General features: G+C 42.4%; 1 protein-coding gene across 3 annotated transcripts in view; it reads left to right on the top strand.

The window, feature by feature from the left end:
* The window catches only part of elovl2 (ELOVL fatty acid elongase 2), a 123753-nt gene extending 105320 nt beyond the window's left edge, over window positions 1-18433 (top strand). For all 3 annotated transcript variants that reach the window (XM_080204850.1, XM_080204859.1, XM_080204840.1), the window contains 3 exons: window positions 5171-5295; window positions 17102-17236; window positions 17658-18433. In XM_080204850.1, the coding sequence (XP_080060976.1) occupies window positions 5171-5295; window positions 17102-17236; window positions 17658-17777 (380 nt within the window). In that variant the 3' untranslated portion in view covers window positions 17778-18433. The remainder of the gene's footprint in view (window positions 1-5170; window positions 5296-17101; window positions 17237-17657) is intronic.
* The last annotated feature ends 3636 nt before the right edge of the window (window positions 18434-22069 follow it).

Here is a 22069-nt window from a genome sequence, read left to right as displayed (position 1 = left end):
ACTCTAATAGATTGGTCGAACATGACCTACCACGCACAAGGGCTAAAGGGATGGTGCAGGAGGGAAGGGTTCAGATACTTGGACAATTGGGGCTCGTTCTGGGGTAGGTGGGACCTCTACAAGAGGGATGGTCTGCACCTGAACCAGATGGGTACTAATATCTTGGGGGGGAAATTTGCCAATGCTATTTGGGGGGGGGGGTCGGTGGTGGCGGCGGTTTAAACTGATTCAGAGGGGGGATGGGAACCTGAGTTGCAGCTCCAATGTACAGGAGGATGAGAATAGGGAGGTCATGAATAAGGTTTCTAGGCCACAGCAGTGTATTGGCAGGCGGGAGGGTGGTTTGAAGTGCGTATACTTTAATGCGAGGAGCATACACAATAAGGTGGACAAACTTGCAGCCTAGATTGGTGCCTGGGACTTCGATGTTGCGGCCATTTCAGAGACATGGATAGAGCAGGGACAGGAATGGTTGTTGCAGGTTCCAGATGTTTCACTCAGAGCAGAGAAGGTGGCAGAAAAGGGGGAGGCGTGGCATTGTTAGTCAAGGACAGTATTATAGTGGCAGAAAGGACGTTTGATGTGGACCTGTCTATTGAGGTAGTATGGGCTGAGATTAGAAACAGGTAAGGAGGTCACCCTGTTGGGAGTTTTTTATAGGCCTCCAAAAAGTTCCAAAGATGTAGAGGAAAGGATTGCAAAGATGATCCTGGATAGGAGTGAAAGTAACAGGATGGTTGTTATGGGGGAACTTTAACTTTACAAATATCAATTGGAAAAGCTATAGTTCAAGCACGTTAGAGGGGTCAGTTTTTGTCCAATGTGTGCAGGAAGGTTTCATGACACAGTATGTAGATAGGCCAATAAGAGGTGAGGCTACATTGGATTTGGTACTGGGTAATGAACCAGACCAGGTGTTAGACTTGGAGTTGGTGAGCACTTTGGTGATAGTGACCACAATTCGGTCACGTTTACCTTAGTGATGGAAAGGCATAGGCATATACCAAAGGGCAGAAATTATAGCTGGGGGAAAAGTAATTATGAGGCTATTAGGCGAGATTTAGGATACGTAGGTGGAGTAGGAAACTGCAGGTCTGGGAACAACTGAAATCTGGATCTTATTCAAGGAGCAGCTACCGCAAGTCCTTGATAAATATGTACCTGTCAGGCAGGGAGGAAGTGGTTGAGCGAGGGAACTGTGGTGTACTAAGGAAGTTGAATCTCTGGTGAAGAGGAAGAAGGAGGCTTATGTAAAGATGAGATGTGAAGGCTCAGTTAGGGCACTGGAGAGTTATAAATTAGCCAGCAAGGAGCTAAAGAGAGCGTTAAGAAGAGCTAGAAGAGGACTTTGGTGGATAGGATCAAGGAGAACCCTAAAGCTTTCTACAGGTATGTTAATAAAAGATTGGTTAGGGCAAGATTAGGGCCAGTCAGAGACAGTAGTGGGAAGTTGTGCATGGAGCCTGAAGAGATAGGAGAGGCACTGAATGAGTATTTTTCATCAGTATTCACGCAGGAAAAAGTCAGTGTAGTCAAGGAGAATACTGCGATACAGGGTTGTAGACTAGACAGGATTGAGGTACATGAGGAGGAGGTGTTGGCAATTCTTGAGAGTGTGAAAATAGATAAGTCCCCTGGGCCAGATGGGATTTACCCTAGGATTCTCTGGGAGGCTAGGGAGGAGATTGCAGAGCCTTTGGCTTTGATCTTCATGTCGTCATTGGCTACAGGTATAGTGCCAGAAGACTGGAGGATAGCAAATGTTGTCCCCTTGTTCAAGAAGGGGAGTAGAGACCATCTTGGGAATTATAGACTGGTGAGCCTTACTTCTGTTGTGGGCAAAGTTTTGGAAAGAATTATAAGGGATAGGATTTATAATCATCTAGAGAGAAATGAATTGATTAGGGATAGTCAACACAGTTTTGTGAAGGGTAGGTTATGCCTCACAAACCATATCGAGTTTTTTGAAAAGGTGACCAAAGAGATGGATAAGGGTAAGGCAGTTGACGTGGTGTATGTGGATTTTAGTAAAGCGTTTGATAAGGTTCCCCATGGTAGGCTATTGCAGAAAATGCAGATGCATGGGATTGAGGGTGATTTAGCAGTTTGGATCAGGAATTGGCTAGCTGATAGAAGACAGAGACTGGTGGTTGATGGGAAATATTCAACCTGGACTTCAATTACAAGTGGTGTACCTCAAGGATCTGTTTTGGGGCCACTGCTGTTTGTCATTTTTATAAATGACCCAGATGAGGGTGTATAAGGATGGATTAGTAAATTTGCTGTCGACAGTTACAGACAGTGAGGATGGATGTTACAGTTTGCAGAGGGACATTGATAAGCTGCAGAGCTGGGCTGAGAGGTGGCAAATGGAGTTTAATACGGAAAAGTGTGAGGTGATTCACTTTGGTAAGAGTAACAGGAGTACAGAATATAGGGCTAATGGAAGGACTCTTAGTAGTGTTGATGAGCAGAGAGATCTTGGTGAAAATGTGCATAGCTCCCTGAAAGTTGGCACCCAGGTTGATAAGGTTGTTAAGAAGGCATACAGTGTGTTAGCTTTTATTGGTAGAGGGATTGAATTTTGGAGCCACGAGGTCATGTTGCAACTGTACAAAACTCTGGTGTGGCCGTACTTGGAGTATTGCGTACAGTTCTGGTCACCGCATTATAAGAAAGATGTGGAGGCATTGGAAAGGGTGCAGAGGAGGTTTACCAGGATGTTGCCTGGTATGGTGGGAAGATCTTATGAGGAAAGGCTGAGGGACTTGAGATTATTTTCATTAGAGAGAAGAAGGTTGCGAGGTGACCTAATTGAGGCATGCAAGATGATCAGAGGGTTATACAGGGTGGACATTGAGAGCCTTTTTTCCTCGGATGATGATGGCTAACACGAGGGGACATAGCTTTAAATTAAGGGGTGGTAGTTATAGAATGGATGTCAGAGGTAGTTTCTTTACTCAGAGGGTAGTATGGGCATGGAATGCCCTGCCTGCAGCAGTTGTAGACTCGCCAACTTTAAGGGCGTTCAATGGTCAGCGGATAGGCATATGGATAACATTGGAATAGTTTAGGTTAGAGGGTCATTAGATTGGTTCCACTGGACGGCGCAACATCAAGGGCCGAAGGGCCTGTACTGCGCTATTATGTTCTATGTTCTAAAGCCATGTTGACTCTCCCTAATAAGTCCTTGTCTATCTAAATATTTGTAGATCCTATCCCTTATCACACCTTCCAATAACTTGCCCATCACCGACATCAAACTTACTGGCCTATAATTTCCCGGATTTCTTTTGGAACCTTTTTTAAACAATGGAACAACATGAGTCACCCTCCAATCATCTGGCACTTTCCCCGTGCATTCTGACGTTTTAAATATGTCTGCCAGAGCCCCTGCAAGTTCAACACTAGCCTCCATCAAGGTCTGTGGGAATACCCTGTCCGGTCCTGAGGATTTATCCACTCTGATTTGCCTCAAGACAGCCAGCACCACCACTTTAATCTGTAAAGGTTCCATGACCTCCCTACCTGTTTGCCCAATTTCCATGCCCATTTCCTCAATAATACGGATGCAAAAACCCATTTAGTATCTCCCCCATCTCTTTTGGTTCCATCCACAGTCTACCACTCTGGTCTTCAAGAGGACCAATTTTATCCCTCACTATCCTTTTTTTGCTCCTAACTTACTGATAGAAGCTCTTTGGATTTTCCTTCACTCTGTCTGCCAAAGCAACCTGATGTCGTCTTTTAGCCCTCCTGATTTCCCCCTCAAGTAGCTTCTTGCACTTTTTATACTCCTTGATCATCTGATGTGTTGTCCATCACTCGCCCTTTACATTTAATATCTATGTATCCTGGCTAGTTTATAAAATTATTTCTAAATATAATGCACAAAGGCCTTACGCTAATTAAAGACATGATTGGTTATGGCTCATGCAAACAGATTGCTGGCCTTCAGAACACCACAGCAACCTTGTTATCTCTATGGAATATGATAATGCCCCCATAACTGAAGAAATCAAATTACAAGACAAAGCACAAGGCTATTTATGTTTCTAAAGCAAAGCCCTGAACAATTGAGGAAATCTGGAAGGATAAAGAACCTTGAAACCTCTAGTAAACTTATTTACAGATGAAACAGTAACTAACTCGAGAAACAATCCAAATCAAGGGGAAGAAGTGGAAGCCATGTCATATAAGAACATAAGAACATAAGAAATAGGAGCAGGAGTAGGCCATCTGGCCCTTCGAGCCTATGAGCCCCCCTTTCTCCAAGCTCCTCGAACCTGAAATATTGCTGTGTGAAGTTTAAAGGAGGCAGTCTGCCATCTTTCATCAACACTACCAGAGCTCTGATTGCTTGGCCCTCATTCACACTATGTCTGCTGGAATGTCTGAAACTAGTGCCTTCCACAGATTTATGCATCACACCTTGCTTCTCCCGTCATGGAAGTCAGCAGTACTAGAAAAGTAGATGGCCCAAAATCAAGTTTTGACTCTGGACATACATGAAACAATCATTTTTATTTTGTCTGTGGTCATTGCCCTGTACTTCTTTCTTTCTGTTATCCTCCTTTTATTGCATGAATGCCCTCTTATTTTACTCTATCTCACGTTTGCTGTAGAGTTTTTAATAAAGTACTAGAATACTCCAAAACGATGGGTTGCAGAAAATGCACCACCAATTATAAAGGGGAAGTCAAATATTGAAAGTATCTTTCTGTTTATGGGCAGCTGGTAAGAGAATAAATTATTGCTGTTTAAATTAAACACCACCTTCCCAGTCCCCTATCTGCGGAGGAAATAGGGGCCTGGATTGCACAACCCACAGCTGAATGACTTTAAATGCTGTATGATTCTATGATTCCAATCATCGTTGATGGATGTGCCCTCACTGCCAAATGACAATCAAATTCTGTGCATAAACTCACTTTTCTTAAAGCCCTGTTTAAACCCAACACATTGAAAAAGGTTTTGGTTACCCATCTCTTAATTCATCCATTGATGTCATTTTTTCCTGTGAAACCTTTGAGATTTGTTTTGTACCTTTTAACCAATATAATGTACTTGTACTTGTTCAAACAGCATAAATGTTTATTGTGCTTAATCTGTTCAAACAGCATAAATGTTTCTAGAGATAGTCATTTTACCTCTCACTTTTTTATTGCAGGTTTCTTTGGTCCAACATTGAACAGTTTTATCCATGTATTAATGTACTCATATTATGGTCTGTCCACTATTCCATCCATGCAACCTTATCTTTGGTGGAAAAAATACCTTACTCAGGCACAGCTGGTAAGAAAGCACTTGTACTTGTATGGCACCATTCACCAGGCAAAGCACTTCATAGCTAATTAATTGCTTCTGAATTGTGGTCATTGCTATAGTGTAAGCAGGTATGGCAAGTGTTTAGCTCATTGCAAAGTTCTACAAACAGCAGTGACCAATTCAACTGTTTTAATGATATAGATTAAGTGATAAATGTTGACCTGAAAACGAGGAAAACTGTCCTCTTCAAAAGTATCATGAGATCATTTACCCTCCATGAGAAGACAGTTTCACGTTTCATCCAAAAGGCAGCACCTGTCCAAGAGGATCTCAGTACTGCACTGAATTGTCTTCTGAGGTTATGTGCTTGTCTTTGGAGTGAGCCTTGAAATTAGAACCCACTGACTCAGAGGCAAGAGTCAGGTTTCAACCTGAGTTAAGGTTGAAACCATGAAACAAAATATCAAGACATTTGGTCACCTATTTTACATTTATTTTTGTGATGTGGGAAATTACCAAGCACTAATACAATATTATTTCCTCATTCACATTTGCTCAGCCAATAATGCTGATGCAAATTCAAGTAGTTAGATATTGATACAAAAGTTGACAGCAATGGTTTTCATTATTAACTTATTGATAATGTCAAAAGCACAAAAAGGTGGCACAGCAAGAGTTTATGATAACCACTCCATGGAAGATTTGGCTCATTATCAATCTTCACCAAGTTAACACAGTTGTACTCTTAACAGTTTCAATTACTCAAATTATTAAGGTACTCAGTACTTCATTAAGGTAAATATAATATGAAATGCCTAGATAGCTCACTGTTGTACAATTATCATAAGAACATAAAAACATAAGAACCAAGAGTAGGAATAGGCCATCTGGCTCCTTGAGCCTGCTCTGCCATTCAATAAGATCATGGCTGATTTTTTTTTTTGTGGACTCAGCTCCACTTAACTGCCCACTCACCATAACCCTTAATTACTTTACTGTTCAAAAATTTATCTATGCTTGCCTTAAAAACATTCAATGAGGTAGCCTCAACTGCTTCACTGGCCAGGGAATTCCACAGATTCGCAACCCTTTGTGTGAAGAAGTTCCTCCTCAACTCAGTTCCAAATCTGCTGCCGCTTATTTTGAGGCTATGCCCCATAGTTCTAGTTTCACCTGCCAGTGGAAACAACTTCTCTGCTTCTATCTTGTCTATTCCCTTCATAATCTTCAACGTTTCTAGAAGATCTCCCCTCATTCTTCTGAAGCCCAACGAGTATAGCTCCAGTCTATTCGGTCTCTCCTCATAAGCCAACCCTCTCAACTCCGGAATCAACCTAGTGAATCATCTCTGCACCCCCTCCAGCACCAGTATATACTTTCTCAAGTAGGGAGATCAAAACTATACACAGTACTCCAGATGTGGCCTCACCAGCACCTTATACAGCTGTAACACTTGTTAAATTCCATTCCTCTAGCAATGAAGGACAAAATTCCATTTGCCTTCTTAATTACCTGCAAACCAACTCCTTGAGATTCCTGCACAAGGACACCCAAGTCCTTCTGCACAGCAACATGCTGCAATTTTTTACCATTTAAATAATAGTCCATTTTGCTGTTATTCCTACCAAAATGGATGACCTCACATTTACCAACATTGTACTCCATCTGCCAGAGTCTCACCCACTTACTTAGATTATTTATATCCCTTTGCAGGCTTTCAGAATCCTTTGCACACTTTGTTCTGCCACCCATCTTAGTGTCATCTGCGAATTTTGACAAACTACACTTTGTTCCATAACTCTAAATCATCGATGTAAATCGTAAACTATTGTGGTCCCAACACTGATCCCTGAGGCATACCACTAGTCACTGCCAACCAGATAAACACCCATTTACCCCAACTTTTTGCTTTCTGTTAGTTAACCAATCCCCTATCCATGCTAATACATCACCCATAACACTGTATGCACCGGGTATTGTGAGGGTGATGAGTGAGTACTTTATCTTATGTAGCAGTCTTGGTGTGGCACCTTGTCAAATGCCTTCTAGAAATCCTGATACACCACATCCACGGGTTCCCCATTGTCCACTGCACATGTAATGTTCTCCAAGAATTCCACCAAATTAGCCAAACATGACCTTCCTTTCATGAACACATGCTGCGTCTTACCAATGGGATCCCTCACTTTCATCCTTGATGATGGATTCAAGCATTTTCTCTACTACAGAAGTTAAGCTAACTGGCCTATAGTTACCTGCCTTTTGTCTACCTCCTTTTTTTGAAAAGTGGTGCCACGTTTGCTGTTTTCCAATCTGCAGGAACCACCCCAGGGTCCAGTGAATTTTGGTAAATTACAATTAGTGCATTTGCTATTTCTCATGCCATCTCTTTTAGTAATCTGGGATGCATTCCATCAGGACCAGGAGACTTGTCTATCTTTAGCCCCATTAATGTACCCAACACCACTACTTCTTTCGTGATAACCGTTTATAGGTTCTCACCTGCCATAGCCTTCCTCTCATCAATTTTTGGCATGTTATTTGTTTTTTCCACCGAAGACTGACTCACAATACCTGTTCAATGCCTCAGCCATTTTCTCATTTCCAGTTATTACATTTCCTTTCTCATGCCCTCAAGGACCAATATTTACTTTCACCACTTTCTTTTGTTTTATATATTTGTAGAAACTTTTGTTTTTATATTATGAGCTAGTTTACTGTCATAATCCATCTTACTTTTCTTTATAGTGTTTTCTGTGGCTTTCTCCTGACCTTTAAAGATTTCCCAATCCTCTAGGTTCCCACTAATCTTTGCCATTTTGTATGCATTTTCTTTCAATTTGCCCTCCTTTAATTTCCTTAGATATCCATGGTGGATTATTTCTTTTTCTACAGTTCTTCCTTATCACTGGTATATCCCTCTTTTAGCATTCCTAATGCATTTTTAAAATAACGGCATGCTCAGCAAAACCATGCTAAATCACTCTTCTTCATCAGGAAAGCATGGTAGCACAGTGGTTAGCACTGCTGCTTCACAGCTTCATGGACCCGGGTTTGATTCCTGGCTCGGGTCACTGTGTGGAGTTTGCACATTCTCCTTGTGTCTGTGTGGGTTTTCTCCGGGTGCTCCGGTTTCCTCCCACACCACAAAGATGTGCTATTTAGGCTGATTGGAGGTAATAAATTGTCCATAAATTAGTTTCCCTCAATGTGGAATGCCATAAACAATAGATAAGGGTCATGGGTGGAGGGGGGACTGGTAATGTTAAAATGGTGGCACGGGCTCGTTGGGCCAAAGGGCCTGTTTCCCGGGCTGTTTTTGTTCTTTGTTCTTTTTGTTTGGCTCACATCCAATCCTTGTTGCCTTCATGATTCCTTGCCCTTGTATTGTCCTGTTGTCTTTTTGTCTCTTGGAGTTTTTCCATTTTTATTTTTGCTAGCCTTTTTTTTTGTACCGAGTGATGGACGAGGGTGTATTTGTGTGGTAGGGGACAAAAGGAAAAGGGGAGTGCATGGGGAGAAGGGGAAACTTGAGGAGGAACAGAAGGGGCCTAAAGGAGGGGGACTAGTATGCTGCATTGGGTAGAACCCTGAAATATTGTGTGGTAGAGTGGTAGTGGTTAACAAGGGAGATGTTTGGGCTCTTTGGAGCCTGGAGAGGGGGTTATCCATGTGAGTGTGTGCCAGGTATTGAGAGTGTGATGAGTGAATACTTTTGGGTTTTCCTCAGGGACATGATTGAGGCCTGTAAGACTGAGGGGGGTCCAGATAGCATGGGTGGGGAGCAGTTGTTTCCCGTCATTAGGGGGTCCATCCCGGGAGAGCATAATCTTAGGATAAAGAGAAAAGGCCTTTTTTAAGAGGACAGTGGCTATCTGGGATAGTGGCATTGCTTGGGAGGTAAATGAGTCTTACCACTTTTCAGGTTATATTTGGGTGGGCCTTTGCTATCTCTCAATATTCCCTGTTCTGGAACCCTTGTAGGAAAATGGGGTTAACCCATGTTAAGTGGTAGTTGTTGTTGGAACAGATTTGGTGGGCCAAATTGCCTTGCCTCAAATGTAAATCTCTTGTTCTATGACTCTAGGTGGTTTGATGGGGGTGATGTGGTTGGCCTCTTCCCTGTGGATTTCCATACAGCTCCTGTTCCTCCACAGAGTTTTTCTGTGTGATATCTTCAGGGAGTGAATTTTATTAAAGTGTCTGGACATTTGATCTTGTGGAGTCTGACTTGGTTTAGTTATTGGGGATAGAGGGTAATAGATTAAGGCTATGTCAGGTACATGAGGGTTTTTTTTGAGCACGTGGGAGAGATAGTGGGTTGGTGGGGGAAAAAAAGGAGTTGGGGGTTGTTGGTGGGTGCCCCTGGGGGAAGAGGGTAGTGGGTGTGTGGGTTCTGCTGTATTTTAGGTGTTGTGTATTAAGGGGAGGGGACCATTAGGTTGGGGACTTTTGTTGCATCCCCAGGCTATTTGTTTTCTCCTTTTCTGGCTACTGTTACAATTCTTTGCACAATGAGTTCTTTCCATAAGTTGGTTCAAGTTGGCTGGTGTTGAAGTACTTTTTGTCTGACCTAAAGTTTTCTTCACAGAACAGTTTGTCCCAGGCACGGATGCAATAGTTAGCATTGCGCATTGCTGATTAAATGAACAGAGGTCACGAAGAGCAGGACAAGTTGCTAAAGGAGAAAGGAGGAGGGGAGAAGGGTTCCCTGTAGAAGGTCATATCCACAGAGGGTATTTGGGGAGAAATTTACATATGAGTATCAGCAATGACCAATGCTTGAAACATCTTCACTTCACTAAAGAAATCTGCCAATTCCTGTAACTCTAAACTCAGAAGGGCAGGCACCCATATTGCATGTGACTGTGAAATGGGACTGTGGTTCTGAATCTTTATGCGCCTGGGTCCTTCCAAGCTGCTGCTGGATATATAAGCAACAACTCTTGGTTTGCAGTGCTAATGTGAAAAAAAAAGCCATTGAGCCTCTCTTTGGATTGAGACATAGGTCATATCATCCCCACTTTTCAGAAGCAAGCAATTGTCACAAGCACAGGTATTATAGACAAAGCAATGTATGTGCAGTCAACAGCAGTCTGCACCATGGGGAAATCTATGCCTCTAGTCATGTTTCAGGTACCTGGAAGAGTTGAGGAATTTCACTCTCTCTCTGGCATGTGACCACAAACAACTAATTATGCAATTAATGCATAATTGGGGTCGCCATTGCAGACGTCAGGGCAGCTTTCTGGAAGGTAGACCCACGGAAAGTGACTGGCCTGGATGCCCAACACTCAGATCCTGCGTTCATCAGCTGGCCAGCTGGTGGGGGTATTCGCAGATATCTTCAACTTTTCTTTTTAACAATCTGAGGTCCCTATTTGCTTCAAGATGACAACCATCATCCTGGTACCTAAGAAAAGCATTCCTTAATGACTATCATCTGGTGACTCTGACATCCATCGTTATGAAGTGCTTTGAAAGGCTAGTCATGGCACAAATCAATTCTAGCCTCCTGGACTGCCTGGATCTGCTACAGTTTGCCAACTGCTGCTACAGGTCCACAGTAGATGCCATTTTCCTGACCCTGCACTCAACCCTAGATACACATCTAGATAACAAAGACCCCCGTGTCAAACTCTTATTTATTGACTAAAGCTCAGCCTTCAACACCGTTACTCCTATGAAACTCTTCTCCAAACTCCATGGCCTGGGCCTTGGCTCATCCCTTTTATGACGGGATCCTGAACTTCCTAACTCTCAGACCACAATCTGTGAGAATAGGCAACAACACCACCTCCATGATCATCCTCAACACCAGTGCCCCACAAGGTTGTGTTCTCAGCCCCTTAATATACTCCTTATACAGCGACGACTGCGACCAAATTACCCTCCAACTCAATTTTCAAGTTTGCTGACGACACTACTGTAGTGGATCAGATCTCAAAGAATGAGAAGACAGAGTACAGGAATGAGATAGAGAATCTGGTGAACTGGGGTGGAGACAACAATTCCCTCCCTCAAATTCAACAAAACAAAGGCGATTGTCATCGATTTCAGGAAGTGGAGAGGAGAACATACCCCTCCCTACGTCAACGGGGATAAAGTGGAAAGAGTCAAGACCTTCAACATTTTGGGTGTCCAGATCATCATCAACTTGTCCTGGTCCCCCCCCATGCCGACACTATAGTTAAGAAAGTCCACCAATGCTTCTACTTTCTCGGGAGACTAAGGAAATTTGGCATGTCAGCTACGACTCTCACCAACTTTTACAGATGCACCATAGGAAGCATTCTTCCTGGATGTATCACAGGTTGGTATGGCTCCTGCTCTGCCCAAGACAGCAAGAAACTACAAAAGGTTGTGAATATAGCCATTCCATCACGCAAACCAGCCTCTCATCCCTTGACTGTATCCACACTTCCCACTGACGCAGCCAGCATAATTAAGGACCCCATGTACCCTGGACATCCTCTTTTCCACCATCTTCCATCAGGAAGGAGGTCAAATACCAACCGACTCAAGAACGGTTTCTTCCCTTCTGCCATCAGACCTTTGAATGGACCTACTTTGCATTAAGTTGATCTTTCGCTACACCCTATCTATGCCTGTAACATTACAGTCTGCATGCTCTTGTTTCCTTCTATATGAATGGTATGCTCTCTCTGTGTAGCGCACAAGAAACAAAACTTTTCACTGTATGCTAATACATGTGACAACAAATCAAAGAATGCCTGGTATTCTGGTAATAATCATGATGCGTTCATTCTGCAGCAGTCATCTGTGTCAGCTCTATGTCAACCCACCACAAAATACTAAAAGGTGGCTATTAGGTGACAAGGGTTATCCATTGACAATGTGGCTTATGTTACCAAACTACATTCCTGGCAGGCTTACCAGAGCCATGCAGCCACAAGAAATCTTAGAGCAGATTATTGGCGTCTTAATACGTGATTCCAGTCTGGAGAAATCCTATAGTACTCAGCTGAGCAGATCTCAAGATTTGTCATGGTATGTTACATACTGCATGCCACAGTACCTTGCCGGTGTGAGGGAACAGGCTTTTCACTGTTGGGTGAGAAGCTGAGGAGCAGCAACAGCATGAGGTGGAAGTGGCAGAGAAAGTGAAAAAGAATGGGGTGGAAGGGAGACGGTCCCTGTCCCATTCAATAAGGATGAGCGATGTCAATAACCTGAACTCCAAACCAAAATATGCTGGAAAATCTCAGCAGGTCTGGCAGCATCTGTAAGGAAAGAAAAAAGCTGCTGTTTCGGTCCACATGACCCTTTGTCAAACCTGAACCCCGGTTGTTGATCCAGCAGTAAATTATCTATGGTACAGTCACTGACTATGCAATCCTACTCTTTCCCACAATGCAAAATAAAAGCCAACACGAAATACACATTCAACTAAAATATATAATCACCCCAGTGCTTTTTACCTTTGCCTGTTCTCATACAGGGCATTGGTGAGGCCGCAGCTGGAGTACTGTGTGCAGTTTTGGGCGCCGCACCTGCGCAAAGATATTTTGGCCTTGGAGGGAGTGCAGAGGAGGTTTACTAGGCTGATGCCGGAGTTGAGGGGGTTGAGCTATGAGGAGAGGCTGAATAAACTAGGCTTGTACTCGTTGGAGTTTAGAAGAATGAGGGGAGATCTCGTTGAGACGTATAAGATGATGAATGGGATGGATAGGATAGAGGTGGAGAGACTCTTCCCGCTCAAAAAAGACAGTAGGACTAGGGGGCACAGCCTCAAGATAAAGGGGGGGCGGTTTAGAATGGAGTTGAGGAAGAACTTCTTCACTCAAAGGGTGGTGAATCTCTGGAATTCTCTGCCCGTTGAAGTGGTGGAGGCTGCCTCGCTAAGTATTTTTAAGACGCGGGTTGATGGGTTTTTGATAAGAGAGGGGATTAAGGGTTATGGGGAGAGGGCGGGAAAGTGGAACTGAGCCACGACAGATCAGCCATGATCTTATTGAATGGCGGGGCAGGCTCGAAGGGCTAGATGGCCTACTCCTGCTCCTATTTCTTATGTTCTTATGTTTCTATGAGTTGCTTCTGCCAATAATTATGGTATGGCATCCAATTCAGAATTTTCAATCACCTTTTCAGCACTGAAAGCATTTCATTGTGTAATCTGAGCCATCAAAGTCACCTTAGTCCTCTGCAGCAGAATTAGTGTTTGATCTTATTTTCCATTGAGCTAGCATACATGCTATCATTTCCTCTCCCCTGTCTCACTCGTGCCCCTTTTGTCATCATTTCTTCTCACCGTGTCTCACTACATGTGCCTCTATATTATCGTTTCCTGTTCCCTGTTTCAGTCATGCCCCTTTGCCATAATTTCCTTTTGCCTGTCTTACTGCGTGTGCCTCATTGCTATCGTTTCCTCTTGCCCTGTCTCACTGCACGTACGTCTATGCTATAATTTCCTCTTACCCTGGCTCACTCAATTTGCCTCTAAATTATCATTTCCTTTTGTTATGTGTGCTTCTATTCTATTGTTTCCTCATGCCCTGACTCACTGTATGTTCCCTTTGCTATAGTTTCCTCTTGCCCCATTGCACTGCATCTGCCACTATGCTATTGTTTATCTTGCCCTGTCTCATTGCATGTGCTTCTATTCTATCGTTTCCTCTTGCTCTATCTCAACGAATCTGCCTCTATTTTATCATCTCCCTTGCCCTGCCTCACTATAAAAGCCACTATGCTTTAATTTCATCTTGCCCATCGCACTGCACATGCCACCATGCTATTGTTTCCTCTTGCCCTGTCTCACTGCATTAGGATGCAAGACTGGGCAGAGAAGTGGCATATGGTCTTCAACCCAGATAAGTGTGTGGTGATGCATTTTGGCAGGTCAAATAGGATGACAGAATATAATATTAAGGGTAAGACTCTTGGCAGTGTGGAAGATCAGAAGGATCTTGGGGTTTGGGTTCATAGGACGCTCAAAGCAGCTTTGCAGGTAGAGGCTGTGGTTCAGAAGGCGTATGGTGTACTGGCATTCATCAATCAAGGAATTGAGTTTAGGAGTCAGGAGATAATGCTGTATGAGACACTGGTCAGACCCTTCTTGGAGTACTGTGCTTAGTTCTGGTCGCCTCTTTACAGAAAGGATGTGGAAGCCATAGAAAGGATGCAGAGGAGATTTACAAGGATGTTGCCTGGATTGGGTGGCATGCCTTTATGAGGATATGTTGAGAGACCTCAGTCTTTTCTCCTTGGAGAGACGAAGAATGAGGAGTGACCTGATAGAGGTGGAGAAGATGATGAGAGATATTGATCGAGTGGATTCTCAGACGCTTTTTCCCAGGGCTGAAATGGTTGCCATAAGAAGACACAGGTTTAGGGTGCTGGGGAGTAGGTACAGAGGACGTGTCAGGGGTAAGTTTTCCACTCAGAGGGTGTTGGGTGTGTGGAATCGGCTGCTGGCAGTGGTAGTGGAGGTGGATTCAATAGGGTCTTTTAAGAAACTTTTGGATAAGTACATGGAACTTAGTAAGGTTATAGGTAAGCCTATATAAGATTATCTAATTGTCCATTTCAATACAACATTTGATACCTTTCATTCGTCACTATATTTAAAGCGTACTTCATTAGCTATAAAGTGCTTTGGTCATTTATAATCACTAATAAAGGATCTATTTTGATTGCTCATTCTTTGTCTTAAATAACATCACATTTTTCCTACATCAGAATTGTCCCAAGTTCAAACAATGGTATTGTTGGCTTTCAAATGTCCAATAATGCCTCTTTTTCTTCAAAAAGCCTTTATTCCTACAAACATAGCTACCACTGTGTATTTCTTTTCTTAGAATCCCTTTAAATGTATTTTTTTAATCACCATCGTCAATTTTGTTACCCATCAAATAAAAGCCCATCTTTAATTTTGTCCTATCCAGTTCGCCTATTGCTCTCCATTAGCTCTACTGTAACTCATTCAACAAACATGAGCTCCCCTGTAACAGCTCTTCTATTGGAGAAGATTCTGAAGAGGAGAATTAATATCCACTTGGAAAGGCATGGGTTAATTAGGGATAGTCAATATGGCTTTGTCAGAGGGAGATCATGCCGAACAAATTTGTTAGAATTTTTTGAAAATGTGATCAAGCCTCTGGATGAGGGAATTTCAGCTCATGTAGTTTATGGATTTTAGCAAAACTTTGACAAGGTCCCAGTTGGGAGACTGATTGAGAAGGATAAAGCACATGAAATTCAGGGAAATTTAGTGAGATGAGTCACTAGAGGCTGTTGTCCAGAGGTGTACTGGGACTCTTATTGCTTTTTTTATATACATTAATGATGAAAGTGTGGGGGGAATGTTAAGCAAGTTTGCAGATGACACCAAGATTGGTAGAGTGGTTAACATTGAAGAAGATGGTTGTAGGTTACAGGAAGATATAGATGGGTTGGTCAGATGAGCAGAGCAGTGGCACATGGAATTTAATCCTGCTAAGTGCGAGGTGATGCACTTTAGAAGAAGAAACAAGACAAGGGAGTGTTTAATGAATGGCAGAACACTGGGAAGTTCAGAGGAACAGATGGATCTTAGGGTACTTATTCATGGATCCCTGCAGTCAGCAGAGTACGTGAATAGGATAGTTCAGAAGGCATATGGGACACTTGCTTTTATTAGTCATGGCATAGAATGTATAAGAACAAGGAGGTAATGTTGGTGTTCAGAGCATTGGTTCGGCCACAGCTGGAGGACTATTGCAGTTCTGGTCACCTCACTATAGGAAGGATGTGACAGCACTAATGGGGGTACAGAGGAGATTCATCAGAATGTTGTCTATGATGGAGCTATGTGATCTGAGCTATGTGGAGAGACTAGATAGGCTTGGATTGTTTTTAAAGCAGGGAAGACTAAGGGGAGACATGATTGAGGTGCGTAAAATTATTAGGAGTGTAGACTGGCTAAGTATGGAGCAGTTGTTCCTCTTGGCTGAGGGGTCAATCACGAGGGGGCATATTTTTAGGCAAAGGGATAGGAGATTCAGAGCAGATTTGAGAAAAATAAAATCCATCAGAGGGCGTTGGCAATCTGGAATGTGCTGCCTGGGAAGATAGTGGAGGGTGGAAACCTTACAACCTTTAAAAAATATTTGGATGTTACAATATTTGAAATATTGTAACATTCAAGGACAAGTGTAGGAAAATGAGATTAGCATGACTTAAGTTATAGTTATTGTCTGTGCAGACCCAATGGGCCAAAGGGCCTTTTCTGCACTGTATGATTTTATGACTCTTATGACATATGTGTCAGACTCTTATACTATATTAATCTTTTGTAATTTCATGCTTCACTTACACTAACATTGATACCCATATGTCATCAACAAATTTGGATATGTAACTTCCTATTGCATCAGGTTGATTGGCCGTGCTAATTTGCCCCATTGTGTCAGGGGATAAGCAGGGTAAATGTGCGGTTACAGGGATAAGGTCTGGGTGGGATTGTGGTGGGTGCCGGCTCAATGGGCCAAATAGCCGCCTTCTGCACGGTAGGGATAGGAATTCTATGATCTAAGCCTAAATACAGTGAACAGTTGAGGCACAATATAGATAATTGTAGGACACCATTATTTATATTCTCCTTATTCTGCCACCTGCCACTCAGCCAATTTCATAACCAGGTGAAAAATTTGCCTTCAATTCCATGATTTCAGCTTTAGTTAACAGAGACTCCTGTCATTACTTCAGTCACTTCAAAAATTTCAATCAGGTTCAACAGACATGACAATTTTCTTCACAATGTTTGATTTCCTTCATTTAAATGATACCTTTTTTTGTCTATTAAATGATGCAATTTTGGCCTTTTTTTTTCCAGATACAGTTTGTGCTTACAATTATCCACACGCTCAGTGCAGCAGTAAAACCATGTGGATTTCCACTTGGCTGCTTGATGTTCCAGTCATCCTATATGGTCACACTGGTCATCCTGTTTATAAACTTTTACAGAAAGGTAAGAGAAAATGTGTTGTCTAAACTTGTCTATGGAAGGGGAAATATAAATTGTAACATTTATTTCTTATTCTCTGAATGCACCCTCCACCTCCAATGCAATTATTCAGCTTCTAAGTGTGACATCATCAAATATTTTCCTCAAATGAATAATAACATCCTGATGAACTGAAAGCCAGGCAACTTAACATCCCCAATGTCAGAAACAAAGGGCTGAGTTTTGCATGGGATATCATGATAAAAATGATTTCTGAGCCTGCACTTACCGGCAATGGTACCTTTTCCACACTTAGAACAACAACTCATTTGCTGATTAGCTAGAAGTGTTTTTATTTATTTTAAAGCAGTAATTCAATGCCATCATTAGGATTTGTTTCTAAAACCTACTGAAACTAAAATATTCCCTGCTACTTTTTCCACAGACATACAAAAAAGCAGCCCAACAGGATGAAAAATCTACTGATCTGAAAGATGTAAGGAATGGTTATTATAATGGCTATGCAAAGACCATTAATGGCAGCATATCCAAGAAAATAGATTAATTTCTTTAACACATAAATAACATCTGAGTACAGATAGCAAGCTGTGTTTATATCTGTCTGTCTGTTAATTTAAAGATTACAATTTTTCTGATATCCAAGTTTTCAATTTCAAAGACCAATTACCAATATATTCTATGTTTTTAAAGACACTTACTTAATTTTTCAATTAATGTTTTACCTGAGTATAAATAAAAGTCATGTCATTGTACTAATCAGAAATGACTAATAAATTTAATGGATTGGTTCATGGCCCCAGCATCAGGTTATAAGCCCAGAATCATAGAGGAGTTTAGCTCATCCTGGAGCAGAATTGCAAACAAATATAATTGCCTTATAGTTGGTGTATTCACACAAATTTCAGTAAATATGCTTGATTATTTTCATAGGTAAATGTGTTTTTACGAAACTGCCTTACTTCTGGGGTGTAGAACTGAAATGTCAACAAAATTCAAATGAGATTTTTAATTGAACTTCATTCCTAATTTTAAGATTTGTTCCACCTCTCTCAAAAGCCACCTTTCTACTTGCTAATTAAAATGTTTGAGTTTTATTTGTATATTTGTTGCAAGATAAATGTAGACTTTGTACTCTACTGACTGAGTTGTTTGTATAAATCTTTTAAAAAAGCCTAATAAAACCTTATGACACACCTCTAATTCAGTCCATGATTCAATAGCATTTAGCAGCACAATTTTCACAAAACTAAGCTTTTATTTTTGTACACATAATGTGAAAACAAAGTAAATATAACTTTGGGCAGCACAGTGGCACAATGGTTAGCACTGAGGCCTCAGGGCCACAGATCTGGATTCAATTCTGGCCTCAGATAACTGTCTACGTGAAGATTGCATGTTCTCCTCGTGTCTGTGTGGGTTTCCTCTGGGTGCTCCGGTTTCCTCCCATAGTCCAAAGATGTGCTGGTTAGGTTTATTGGCTATGCTAAATTGACCCTTAATATCAGGGGGATTAGCAGGGTAAAGGTGTGTGGGCATAAGGCTTCAGTGGGATTTTTGTTGGTGCTCAGTCCAGCTATCGATCATGTAAACCTTCTCTGAACTGCTCCAATGCATTCCCATCCTTCCTTAAGTAAGACTAAGACTGCAGACAATATTTGAGATGTAGTCTTAACGATGCCCTCTTGTGTCAAGGATGTGGCATTTAGAAGTTCCTGGATAATGTTGTGATCCAATGTTTGCAGCAAGTATTTGTTGCTTAAGGAACATCAGCTCAGAGTAATTGAGGTGGAGGCCGAGCTTTGGATACTGTAACACATCAGGGAGGCTGAGAATTACCTGGACAGGTGCAAATTTGCATAGCACAAATTAAATTAGTGAAAAAGAGTGGTGTGGGAGAAGTGGCTTCCACTTCATGGAGCACAGACACCAGTACTGGGGAATGTGGGATCCGTTGGAATGGTTTGTACATTAACCGTGCTGGATACTCTAATGAGCTGCATTACTAGGGAAGTAGCAAGAGTTTTAAACTGAATAACAGGGACAAGTGATCAAATTTGGGAAAATATGGTATGCCAAGAGACAAGGCAAGAGAGTAAAGTAATATGATGGGAAATGATAAACGAATTGTGGCAAAAGGGACAGTGAGTACAAATTTGAGTAATTCATCAGACCTAAAAATTTAAAAGACAAAACTAAAAGGTCCATCTTAATACAACTACCATTCAAAATCAAACAGATGAACTGATAATGCAAACAGAAATTATGATCTGATGGCCATTACAGAGAATGACAGCGATTGGAACCTGAAAATAGAAATATAGAAGATAGGAGCAGGAGGAGGCCATTTGGCCCTTCGAGCCTGCTCCACCATTCATTATTGATCATGGCTGATCATCCAACTCAATAACCTACTCTTGCTTTTTCCCCATAAGCTTTGATCCCAAATGCTGTATCTGTTGCCTCTTGAATACATTCACTGTTTTGGCATCAACTATTTCCACGGGCTCACCACTCTTTGGGTGAAGAAATATCTCCTCACCTCTGTCCTAAATGGTCTACTCTGAATCCTCAGACTGTGATCCCTGATTCTGGACTCCCCCATCATTGGGAATGTCCTCCCTGTATTTACCCTGTCTAGTCCTGTTAGAATTTTACAAGCAGGAGACAGAGGGGAACCGGTGGATGTGGTGTTTTTAGATTTCCAGAAGGCGTTTGACAAGGTGCCTCATAAAACGTTGCTACAGAAGGTTAAGGTGCATGAAGTTGCATTAAGGTGTTTGCATGAATAGAGGATTGGCTGTCTAATAGGAAGCAGAGAGTTGGTATCAACGGGTGCTATTCTGGTTGGCGGTTGGTGACTAGTGGAGTGCCGCAGGGATCAGTGCTGGGGCCTCAACAATTTACCATTTATATAGATGATCTGGAGGAGGGGACTGAGTGTAGGGTGACGAAATTTGCGGATGACACGAAGATGAGTAGAAAAGCAAATTGCATGGAGGGTATGGAAAGTCTGCAGCGAGATCTGGATAGGCTAAGCGAGTGGGCGAGGGACTGACAGATGGAGTATAATGTTAGCAAGTGTGAGGTTATCCACTTTGGCAGAAATAATAGTAAGAGGGATTATTATTTAAAAGTCAAAAAGCTGCAGCATACTACAGTGCAGAGAGACCTGGGGGTCCTTGCGCACGAGTCGCAAAAACCCAGTCTGCAGGTGCAGCAGGTGATCAAGAAGGCTAATGGAATGTTGGCCTTTATAGCGAGGGGGATAGAATATAAAAGCAAGGAGGTCTTGCTGCAACTGTACAGGGCACTGGTGAGGCCACTACTGGAGTAGTGATTTATTATTGTCATGTATTAATGTACAGTGAAAAGTATTGTTTCTTGCGCATTATACAGACCAAGCTTACCGTTCATAGAGAAGGAAAGGAGAGTGCGCAGAGTACGGTGTTACAGTCATAGCTAGGGTGTAAAGATCAACTTAATATGAGGTAGGTCCATTTCAAAGTCTGATGGCAGCGGGAAAGAAACTGTTTCTGAGTCAGTTGGTACGGGCCCTCAGACATTTGTTTATTTTTCCTGAAGGAAGCGGATGGAAGAGAGTAGGGCACTTGATCATGCTGGCTGCTTTTCTGAGGCAGCAGGAAGTGCAGACAGTGTCTGTGGATGGGTTTGAGTGATGGACTGGGCTTCGTTCACAACCCTTTGCAGCTTGGTGGTTATTTTCCAGACGTCGCTGGATTCCGGGGAAGTGCCGGAAGATTGGAAAGCGGCTAATGTTACGCCGTTGTTTAAGAAGGGTGGCAGGCAAAAGGCAGGGAATTATAGGCCGGTTAGTTTAACATCTGTTGTAGGTAAAATGTTAGAATCCGCGATCAAGGAGGAAATAGCGAGGCACCTTGAGGGGAATTGCTTGATAGAGCAGACGCAACACGGTTTCGTTAAAGGGAAGTCGTGTCTGACAAATTTACTGGAGTTCTATGAGGATGTGACTAGGGCGGTGGATAGAGGAGAGCTGGTGGATGTGGTCTTTCTGGATTTTCAGAAGGCGTTTGACAAGGTACTCTGATCACCTCCCACAGTCCAAATATGTGTGAGTTAGGTTGATTAGCCATGGTAAGAAACTGCCCCTTAGTGTCTAGGGATGTGTAGGTTAGAGGGATTAGTGGGTATAATATGTAGGGATATGGGGGTAGGGCTTGGGTGGATTGTGTTCAGTGCAGACTCAATGGGCCAAAGGGCCTCTTTCTGTAGTGTAGGGTTCTATGATTCGAGAAGAAATGGGAGCAGGAGTAGGCCATGTAGCCCCTCGAGCCTACCCTGCCATTCAGTAAGATCATGGCTGATCTGAACTGGATCAGTTCCACTTACCCACCTGCTCCCCTTAATTCCCTTATCTATCAGAAATCTATCTACCTGTAAATTAAACATATTTAACGAGGTAGCCTCCACCACTTCAATGGGCAGAAAATGTCAGAGATTCACCAGTCTCTGAGAGAAGAAGTTCCTCCTCAACTCTGTTCTAAACTGTTACCCCCCCAACCTTATTTTGAGGCTGTGCCCTCTAGTTCTGGTTTTCTTTCTAAGTGGAAAGAATCTCTCTACCTCCACCCTATCTAGTCCCTTCATTATCTTATATGTCTCTATAAGATCTCCCCCTCAGCCTTCTAAACTCCAATGAGTACAGGCCCAATCTACTCAATCTCTCCTTATAAGCTAATCCCCTCATCTCCAGTATCAACCTGGTGAACTTTCTCTGTACTCCCTCCAAGGCCAATATATCCTTTCGCAAATAAGGGGACGAAAACTGCACAAACTACTCCAGTAGTGGCCTCACCA

This window comes from Carcharhinus amblyrhynchos, chromosome 2 (assembly GCF_965287045.1).
Source record: "Carcharhinus amblyrhynchos chromosome 2, sCarAmb.v2.hapA, whole genome shotgun sequence".
Classification (NCBI taxonomy): Eukaryota; Metazoa; Chordata; class Chondrichthyes; order Carcharhiniformes; family Carcharhinidae; genus Carcharhinus; species Carcharhinus amblyrhynchos.
This window is presented reverse-complemented; position numbering and strand designations above follow the sequence as displayed.